This window comes from Chiloscyllium plagiosum, unplaced genomic scaffold, assembly GCF_037043375.1.
Source record: "Chiloscyllium plagiosum isolate Xiang-an unplaced genomic scaffold, Cpla_swu_hap1 HiC_scaffold_12, whole genome shotgun sequence".
In the NCBI taxonomy this organism is placed as follows: Eukaryota; Metazoa; Chordata; class Chondrichthyes; order Orectolobiformes; family Hemiscylliidae; genus Chiloscyllium; species Chiloscyllium plagiosum.
Genome location: NW_028270150.1, coordinates 35,350,923 through 35,361,928, shown reverse-complemented (window position 1 = coordinate 35,361,928; position 11,006 = coordinate 35,350,923). Strand labels below are relative to the sequence as shown.

The window sequence follows — 11,006 nt, the reverse complement described above, 5'->3', positions numbered from 1 at the left end:
CATTGGCCTGTTTTCTCCATAACCCTGAATACTGTTTATATTTAAACAGTCATCAATGCCAGCTTGAATGCTTCAATTAAACCTAACACCACCACACTTCCAGACACTGTATTCCAGTATTTTCTGAAAATGTACTTTCTCCAAACACAATTGCTTCTTTTACAAGTTACCTTGGAATGCCGCCCTTGTATTCATTATCCTTTCATCCTTTCACCATCTACTCTGAACAAAACTTTCATGATTTTTAAAACTTCAGATCTCCTCTTATCTTTTTCTTCTCCAAGGGAAACCTCCCAACTTATCCAATCAATTTTCAAAATAGAACTTTATCATCCCTGAATCCATTAAATCAGAAGTACCTAACTTGGAGAGGAAAACAAATATGAGCATCTATCACAAACTTCATACTTTCACATCCTGAGCAACAATGGCTCAATGCCGTAAATCGGCAAGGTAGGGTTTTACGATGGTTTGTCTTATTTTCTGACGACACCTCTGTATCACAGTTTACGGCAACAGTCGGGGAGAGACGTGGAGGCTGACGGTGCAATGGCGGCGGCGGTAGCCGAGGAGGCGCCCCCGGTACCGGGCGGTAACAGCAGCTGGTGGGTATCACCGGTTGAGTTTCGCTCAGTGTGCCGGTTGCGGCCTGCGGTTGGCTGGGTGGGGGCGCGCGCGCGCGTGTGTTTGTCTGTTCACGGTGGCGGTGTCTTTACCGACTGCCTGTAGCTCAACATGAAACCCAGCCGAGGAGCTTTAAACTGGGAAGTGGACTATTTGAAGGGACAGACTAAGTGACAGCCTCACTTTATTTCCTTTTATTTACTTCAAGTTAGCCATTCTCCTCCTTTGGGCACATAGTTTATTGAAAATGTAATGTCAGCAAAGATAGACGATCGTGTCAGTATATTTTTTACGGACTTTGTGACATGACTTGTAGAGTGGACTCGTTCACGTAGCTTATTTCTCAGTTTAAAAGCGACACCGCTTTTAGCCAGAAGAGCAGAAAAGATCTGTCAAGTGGTTGCTAATTTCCTTAAATTTTGAAGATGGAAAAAGGGGGAGGGTGTGCAGTTGGGACCTGTCTCTTCACAAAGCTCTCCTCCCCCCGTAAACTCCAGACAGAAGGTGAAAGAGATAGAGAATGATCCCCTCCAGGCTGTTGTGTGAGACCGAAAGGAGGGGTTTTGTTTACAGTTGATCATGCACCGGGGAGGGCGAGAGTGGGAGTTCTGCCGCAGAAATGCTTCAAAAGGCATTAAGTGTGAACACGCATCACATCATCCTTTGATACTGTCTCCCACATCCTGTAATTACGTGGGAAATAATTTAGTTTGAGCTATTTCAAATATATTTTTGGAGTTTTGTACGAACATTTTCTTCTGGTCAAAACTTAAATTGACTTCAAAATTGAACTAAGCTAAGTATTAAAAATTTGCATGAGAAATTAGATACTCTACGCAATTTTGAAAATTCTGTGGTAATTAGCTAGAATACGATAATGGCAGAAAATTTACTGGAGTGCAGTTCTGCTTACAGAAATGTAAAGCTAGAAGCAGGATGCTGCACTGAAAGCTCTGTTGCTGTCGGGGCATATAAAGCAATGTGCTTTAAATGTATTTTATGGTTCACTGGAGTTTAATGATCAGTTATATATTAATGAGGTGTTAGCTAGCTGATCCCTCCATAAGAATCCAGTTGTCGGTATTTTGTTCCTGCTGCTGATATGTGTGAGGGTCCACACAGGTTTTCCTTGAATGTTATGGGAGGAAGAGAACAGAATCTGCAGTGATCCAGATGCAGTTTAATAGTTTTCTCAGTAGGTAAAAAAGAATTGATGGTAAAAGCAGAAATTGTTTTTTGGCTGATAGGTTGTTGTGAGTTCTTGCCATTACACAAAAAATTGTTTCAAAGTGATAAAATTATAAGGCTACATCAGAGAGATTAGATCAGTGCTTGTTTAAATTCAATTTGGGGAGCTTATTTATCAGCACTGTATTTTGCATCACAGTAAAATTGCTTTGTGTTATGAGTGGCTGATTGGATTTGTGAGCTCATAATGGGAGCTATGACTTACTGATGTACAGTTAGCAAACACTGGAGTTCCTTTACAAAATGAAATCTTGTGTTTCTACATGTAATAGGCTTGTATTTGTATAGTTCTTTGAGGAGAAAGTGAGGTCTGCAGATGCTGGAGATCAGAGCTGGAAATGTGTTGCTGGAAAAGCGCAGCAGGTCAGGCAGCATCCAGGGAACAGGAGAATCGACATTTCGGGCATAAGCCCTTCTTCAGGAATGATTCCTGAAGAAGGGCTTATGCCCGAAACGTCGATTCTCCTGTTCCCAGGATGCTGCCTGACCTGCTGCGCTTTTCCAGCAACACATTTCCAGCCTTGTATTTGTATAGCACAATTCACAACCACCAGACCTCTCAACACTTTGAAATTGTATTTTGAAATACTTGTAAAACTTTGTGCTGTAGGTAACAACACAATGACTTGGAATGACTGCATTGCTGGTCTTGTCAATGGCTTTATTTTGTAAAATCATACTTCTGTCTTTTAACGAAACAGCCAATTTGTATATAGAAAGCTCCAATAAATAGCAATTTGGTAATGGCCAGATAATTTGTTTTATTTTAATTATGGCTAAATATTGGCAAGCTCACAATGGATAATAAGCATGTGCTGCTCTTCATAATAGTCTCATGAAATCTTTTACATCCATCTAAACATTTTGACGTCAATTTAACATCTCAGCCAAAAGATAGTACCCTCTGGGTGTATAAATATCACAGTAATGCATTGCAGCATCAACCTTGATTTTTGATGATCCCTTAACAAGTCTGTGAATGCTTCATAAATGATGAATAGTTTTGGATGTTGAATAACTATTGTTTATGTAAATATTGGAAACCAAGTTTCACACAAAGTCCTATAGTCAGTAATTATTCACGTGTTCAAAAGCAAAATGCAGTGAAATACTAGAAGCTTGAAATAAAACACAAAATGCTCAATACTAAGCAGGTCAGGCAGCATCTGTGGAGAGAAACAGAGTTAACAGTTCTGTTGATGATTTCCACAATACAGAAATGGTAGATTGTTTAAGACAGTGGAAGGATAGAGTGGAGTGCTGGGGCTGGATGAACAAAGGATTTTGTGGGGAATCAGGAGAGACTGAGCAACAAAATTAATTATGTAATAGCCAAAAATCAATTTTTAAATGCAACAAAAAAGTGGATAAAGGAAGAAGTCAGATTGGCAAAGACTGGCCCAGCCAAACAATAAAAGGAAAACAGAATAAGATGGCGGCAGGGATGATGACCTGAAATTATTGAATGCTGTGTTTTGTGCAGAGGACTGTAGAGTGCTAAATCAAAAGATAAGGTTGTGTTAAAGCTGTGTTGGGCTTCACTGGAACACCATGGACAGAAAAGTCAGCATAGAAGCAAGGTGGAGAATTTAAATTATTCTTGTTAAGCAAGGGTTAAATGGTTATCAGGAAGGCAGGAATGCAGAACTGAGGTTTCAGTCAGTTCAGCAATGATCATCTTGAATGGCAGAGGCCTGGGGAACTATATGGCCTAATATTGCTAATAACGTGATGTCCATAAATTACAATTATTGCACAAAGTAGTTACCCAGTCTATCTATGGTCTTCCTTTTATAGAGGAGACCACATCGTGAGCAGTAAATACAATATACAAAATTGAAATCAGCACAAGGAAATCATTGTTTCTCTTGGTTAGGACCTTGGTGCAAAGGAAGGAGATGGGAGGTGTTGCATCTTATACTGTTGTGTAGAAAAATATCACAAAGAAAGAGCATTGGGGTGACAGGAATGGAATAGTGTCATTAGAGAAAAGTGGATTTAAAATCTCTTTCTACTATCTTCAGTTCTGATGAAGAATCATCAACTTTAAACTTTAACTCTTTCTCTCTTCTGACTTGATTTTTCCAGCATTTTTGTTCTTATGGCATTTACCTTGGAATGACTGTTTAGTAGCTGGTCTTGTCAATGGCTTTATTTTGTAAAATCGTGTTTCTGTCTTTTAACAAAACAGTTTCAAACTCAGTTCAATTTCACAATAATTAAATAACTTGTAACAATGTAATGCTACAATAAACTTAAGATGTTTCTTCATACCAGTATTTCTTACCATTCTTCTCTTGCTTTTATATAAAAAAGAGTTGGTAGCTTGGTACACTGTCAATTTTAGCTGTCAAAATAACAGTAATAACTTTACCTTCATTTTTCTTTGTATTGGAGGTGGTTGGGAGCAGGTGTACAAGAATTATACCTGGAATGAGTGAGTTAGTTTTATGAGAGAGCTTGTTTGTCTGGCCTAGTTTCCACGGAATTTAAATAAGTGAGGGGTGCCTTGATTGAAGTATATAAGATCTTTGGGAGGGTAGATGGCTTGCATGTTAGGGAGAAAGCAAGAGAATGGGGTTGAACAATATATCAGCCATGATCGAATGGCAGAGCCTAATTATGCTTTCACATCTCAGTTTTATGTGGAAAGGATGCTTCCTCTTTTGCTGAGTCCAGAAACAGGGTACAGTGTTTATAAAAAAAAGTGTTGCCTTTTAGGACCAAGATGAGACCCTCTTTCTCTGAGGGTTGTGCAACTTTAGAACTCCCTACTTAGAAGGTGGTGTCATTGAAAATATTTAATGCCGACATAGATAGTCTTAGATTCTTATTGAGCAAATAGATCAGAATGTGGAATTCAAAACACTTTCTCTGAAGCACTGGAAGCTGAGGGGTGACCTTAAAGGTTTATAAAATCATGAGTGGCATGGATAGGGTAAATAGACAAGGTCTTTTTCCTGGGGTGAGGGAGTCCAGAACTAGAAGACATATGTTTGGGGTGGGAGGGGAAAGATTTAAAAGAGACCTAAGGGGCAACTTCTTCACCCAGAGAATGGTGTGTGTATGGAATGAGCTGCCAGAGGAAGTGGTGGAGGCTGTTGCAATTATGACATTCAAAAGGCATCTGGATAGGTGTATGAATAGGAAGGGTTTGGGGGAAATGGGCCAAGTGCTGGCAAATGGGACTAGATTAATTTAGATTATCTAGTCAGCATGGATGAGTTGACTGAAGGGTATATTTCTGTGCTGTACATATCTATAAAATGGATCAATCAGAAACACACTGAATGACAGAGCAGACTCATGGCTGAATGGTCTACTTCTCAATCATAGAATCCCTACAGTGTGGAAACAGGCCATTTGGCCCAACAAGTCCACACCAACCCTCCAAAGAGTAACCCACCCAGACCCATTCCCTTCCCTATTACTCTCCATTTTCCCTGACTAATGCACTTAACCTACAATCCCTGAACACTACGAGCAATTTAGCTTGGACAATTCACCTAACTTGCACATCTTTGAACTGTGGGAGGAAACCAGAGCACTTGGAGGAAACCCACACAGACACTGGGAGAGTGTGGAATTTGCACACAGTCACCTGAGGCTGGAATCGAATCTGGGTCTCTGGCACTGTGAGGCAACAGTGCCAACCACTGAGGCATCGTGCTGTCATATATGAATAGGAAGGCCCCTATTTTGTCTGTTGCATATTTATGATTTTGACTTATTCACTTTTAAAGGAAGAAAACTTTGTAATATCGCTTGTATTTATGATGTGGAGGTACCAGTGTTGGACTGGGGTGGACAAAGTTTAAAAATCGCACAACAGTTTATTTGGAAGTACTAGCTTTCAGAACACTGCTGCTTCATCAGATAACTATTTGGGTAGGATCTTATGACAGAATTTATAGCAAAAGATCAGTGTCATGCAATTAAAATGATATAGTGAACAAACCTAGCCTTTCATCTTTTAGAATGGGTTGCAGGTTTCAAATAATTAACATGTAAATTCCAGAACTTTTTAAGTCGCATTCTTGAGATAACTTAAGGAATCATTTTTTAAAAAAGTGACTACAACTTATATTTATGTCATTCTTCCTTGTTTCTTTTTCCTCATTCCCTAGTTATGAACATTATATCATGCAAAGCTCAATATCCATCTCTGATAAAACTCCCTGTTCAAAGTACTTCTGTCTGGCTTCCAGGTTTCTCAGTACTGAAAGAACACCAGCAGAATTTATTATGGATAGGCTCAGTGGTTGCAGTTATGGTGCATTCTACCTTTTTATCTATAATACTATTTGTTAGCTCTTGCAAAATCTCCTTTATGTCCAGGTTTTAGATTTTGTTTAGCTCCACTCCTTAACCAAATGTAACTATCATGACTGCAGAAAAGATTTATTTTCCCTTCTCTGCACTGTCGTCAGTGGCCCTTACTGTTCCTTAAATGAATGTTGCCTCTAGGTAATAAAGTCGTTAGGCCAGATTTGACATGCCTATTGTTAGTCCAATTTATCTGTCCATCACTACGTTTTGACTACATCTCTCTTGTCAGACTGCACAGTTGATAAAATTCTAGACAAGAAAATCTCCCTCCAGCTTAAAATTACAAAGACCAATGCGTCATCTTCAGACCCACCATATATTCTATTCCTCTCTTACTGCCTTTAATATTCTACAACACATACTCAGGCTAAATTAGGTTGTAACCAAGTTTTGGCTTTCAATTGCAACAGTATATTTTTGAGTTGTGGTTTTTGATTAATTTAACAAAATATTCCTCAATAGCCCTGAGGAACTATTACAAACTTCACAACATGCAGGATAAAGCAGTTTGCTTGAATGTTGCTCATGTTATTGGATTCAATATTCAATGTCTCAAGCATCAGACTGATGCACAGGATGCAAGGTCAATTGCAAGATGGAGCCAAGAGAGATGGGAGAGTGGCGTTTTTCTTAAGGGATAGCATTACTGCTGTATTTGGGAGGATATTCTTGGAAATACATCCAGAGAAGTTATTTGGGTGGAACTGAGAAGTAAAGAGATGATCACCTTATTGGGATTGTATTATAGACCCCCTAATAATCAGCAGGAAATTGAGAAATAAATGTATAAGGAGATTTGTTATTTGTAAGAATAATAGGGTGATTATGGTAGGAGATTTTAACTTTCTATATGTAGACTAGGACTGCTATAGTGTTAAGGGTTTAGATGGAGGGGAATTTGTTAAGCATGTACAAGAAAATTTTCTGGTTCAGTATGTGGACTTAGCTACTACAGAAGGTGCAAAACTCAACCGACTCTTGGGAAATAAGGCAGGGCAGGTGACTGAGGTGCAAATGGAGTAGCACTTTGGAGCCAGCGGCCATAATTATATTAGTTTTAAAATAGTGATGGAAAAGGATAGACCAGATCTAAAAGTTGAAGTTCTAAATTGGAGAAAGGCCAATTTTGACAGTATTAGGCAAGAACTTTCAAAAGGTGATTGGGTGCAGATGTTCACAGGTAAAGGGACGGCTGGAAAATGGGAAGCCTTCAAAAATGAGATAACAAGAATCCAGAATCAGTATATTCCTGTTATGGTGAAAGCAAAGGCTGGTAGGTGTAGGGGAAGCTGGTTGGCTAGAGAAATTGAGGTTTTGATTAAGAAAAAGAAGGAAGCATATGTCAAGTATAGACAGGATAGATCGAGTGAATCCTTCGAAGAATATTAAGGCAGTAGGAGTATACTTAAGAGGGAAATCAAGATGGCAAAAAGAGGACATGAGATAGCTTTGGCAAATAGGGTCAAGGAGAATCCAAAGGGTTTTTACAAATACATTAAGGACAAAAGGGTAACTAGGGAGAGAATAGGGCCCCTCAAAGATAGCAAAGCACCTTATGTGTGGAGAAGCAGTCCATGGGGGAGATGCTAAACAGGTATCTTGCATCAGTGTTTCCTGTGGAGAAGGACATGGAAGGAATAGAATACGGGGAAATAGATGATGTTATCTTGAAAAATGTCCATATTATAAAGGAGATGATGCTGAATGTCTTGAAATGCATGAAGGTGGATAAATCCCTGGGATCTGATCAGGTGTACCGTAGAACTCTGTGGGAAGCTAGGGAAGTGAATGCTGGGCCTCTTGCTGAGAAATTTATATCATCGATAGTCACAGGCGAGGTGCTGGACAACTGGAGGTTGGCTAACATGGTCTCGCTATTTAACAAAGGTGGTAAGGAAAAGCCAGGGATCTATAGACCAGTGAGCCTGACATCGGTGGTGGGCAGGTTGTTGGAGCAGGCTAATTTTGACAGTGTTAGGCAAGGACTTTCAAAAGGTGATTGGGTGCAGATGTTCACAGGTAAAGGGACGGCTGGAAACTGCTTTTCATCATTTATATCAATGATTTGGATGTGAACATGAGGTATAGTTAGTAAGTTTGCAGATGGCACCAAAATTGGAGGTGTAGTGGTCAGTGAAGAAGGTTACCTCAGACTACAACAGGATCTTGATCAGATGGGCCAGTGGGCTAAGAAGTGGCAGATGGAAGGAATAGAATACGGGGAAATAGATGATGTCATCTTGAAAACTGTCCATATTATAAAGGAGATGATGCTGAATGTCTTGAAATGCATGAAGGTGGATAAATCCCTGGGATCTGATCAGGTGTACCGTAGAACTCTGTGGGAAGCTAGGGAAGTGAATTCCTTTAATTTAGATAAATGTGAGGTACCACATTTTGACAAAGCAAATCCTAGCAGGACTTATACACTTTTAATGGGGAGTGTTGCTGAACAAAGAGACCTCGGTGTGTAGATTCATAGTTCTTTTAAAGTAGAGATACAGGTAGATCAGATAGTGAAAAACGTGTTGGGTATGCTTTCCTTTATTGGTCAGAGCATTGAGTACAGGAATTGAGAGATCATGTTGAGGCTGTACGGGACATTAGTTAAGCCATTTTTGGAATATTGCTGCAATTCTGGTCTCCTTCCTATCTGAAGGTTGTTGTGAAATTTGTTAATCTTTTCTGAACTCTTAGAAGGATGTTGCCGTGGTTGGTGAATTTGAGCGAAAGGGAGAGATTGAATAGGCTGAGGCTGTTTTCCCTGGAGCATTGGAGACGGAGGGGTGACCATAGAGGTTTATGAAATCATGAGGATAGAATAACCAGACAAGGTCTTCTCCGGGATGGGGCATAGGTTTAGGGTGAGAGGGGAAAGATATAGATGGGACCTAAGGGGCAACTCTTTCACACAGACGGTGATGTGTGTATGGAATGAGCTGCCAGATGAAGTGGTAGAGGCTGGGATAATTACAGCATTTAAAAGGCATCCGGATGGCTATTTGAATAGGAAAGGTTTGGAAAGATATGGGACAAGCTAGGTTCTGATATCTGGTCGGCATGGACGGGTTGGACCGAAGGGTCTATTTCCATGGTGTAAATCTCTGACTGTATCTTCAGGCAACTCAAGATGGCCAGCATTGCTCCCTTGCCAAAATCAAAATATAATTATATAAAATTGGCATTGATCTGGTGATCCTAAATTGGTTCTGAGTTATGATGTGGTACATGTAAAGAGCAAGAGTCCACAAACGAACTTTGGCATTTCTGTCCATTAAAGAGGGCGAGAGTACTCACAATTTGAGAGTAACCACTCCACAAGTTTGGGATACAGATTTCAATTAACAATCACAGCTAGTATGGGGATTAAACTCATACTGTTGAATTTATTCTGCATGTCCTAGTTGTTTAGGTACCTCGACTAACTGACAGTCCAGTGGTAGAAGCAGGAGTGAGAGTGGGCCAATTAGCCACTTGACCCTGCTCTGCCACTCAGCCGGATCATGATGGTCTACCTCAGTCAACTTGCCTATGCAATGTCCATTCTTGTTGATGGATTTAATATTCAGACATCTGTTCATTTGTCACGAATGTACTCAACATTTAAGGAGATGGTTCATAACTTTCAACAAAGATATTTCCCATGGAAAAAGAAAGATCTTTCTAGAAGTTACACCATCCATGCCAAAGAAGTTAAGGATAGTATCAAATTGAAAGAACATGAGCCCAAGGCTTCAGGTTAGTGATGGTTCAGAAGACTAGAAACATTTTTTGAAAACAAAGCATGTCTTAAAAGTAAAAATATAGAATGTGAAGTGAACTAGAAAGAAATGTACGTGTGATAGGAGGGATGGTTAATACTTTTGCAGATGACATCAAAATTGGTGGTGTGGTAGACAGTAATGAGGGTGATTTCAGTACAACTGGACCTTGATCAAATTGGCCGAGGGGTGACAGATGGCATTTAAGTTAATAAATGTGAAGTGTTGCATTTTTGATCAGGCAAATCAGGGCAGGACTTGTGTACTTAGTAAGGTCCTGGGGAGTGTTGCCAAACAGAGACCTAGGGGTGCAGCTTCATACCTCCTTGAAGGTGGAGTCATGGGTAGACATTGTAGTGAAGGAGGCGTTTGGAATTCCTGATGAAGGGCTTTTGCCCAAAACATCGATTCTCCTGCTCCTTGGATGCTGCCTGATCTACTGTGCTTTTCCAGAACCTCACACTCAACTCTGATCCCCAGCATCTGCAGTCCTCACTTTCTCCTTGCATTTGAACATATATTGCTTCAGTAACAAGTAAGTCGTGAATGGTGCTGAACGTTACAATCATCGGTGACTATTTGACCTTACAATGGAGGGAAGGTTATTGAAGCACTAAAGATGATTGAGCCTAGGACACTACCCTGAGGCACTCCTGCAGTTCCAAGCTGAGATGAGAACAAGAGGGCACAGCCTCAAAATTAGGGGGAGCAGATTCAGGACTGGATTGAGAAAGAATTTCTTGACCTAGAGGGTTGTGAATCTGTGGAATTCCCTGCCCAGTGAAGTAGTTGAGGCTGCTTCTTCAATAAATGTTTTTAAAACTGAAATGATTTTTTTTGAACAGTAAAAGAATTAAGGGTTTTGGTGAGAGGGCGGGTGAATGGAGCTGAGGTCATGAACAGATCAGCCATGATCTTATTGAATGGTAGAGCAGGCTCGAGGGGCCAGATGGCCTACTTTTGCTCCAAGTTATTGTGTGATAATTGACTGACCTCCAACAACCACAACCATCTTCCCATTTGTCATACCCATTGTTTCCAGTT

At 40.2% G+C, this 11,006-nt stretch overlaps 1 protein-coding gene across 3 annotated transcripts in view; it reads left to right on the top strand.

Annotated features, from left to right (window-relative positions):
• Positions 1 to 521: 521 nt before the first annotated feature.
• The window catches only part of tbc1d23 (TBC1 domain family, member 23), an 80,064-nt gene continuing 69,579 nt past the window's right edge, over positions 522 to 11,006 (top strand). For 2 of the 3 annotated variants that reach the window (XM_043701148.2, XM_043701147.2), the window contains exon 1: positions 528 to 605. In XM_043701148.2, coding sequence (XP_043557083.2) covers positions 550 to 605 — 56 coding nt within the window. In that variant the 5' untranslated portion in view covers positions 528 to 549. Of the gene's footprint in view, positions 606 to 11,006 lie in introns of all 3 variants that reach the window. The other variant, XM_043701149.2, reaches the window with a different exon arrangement.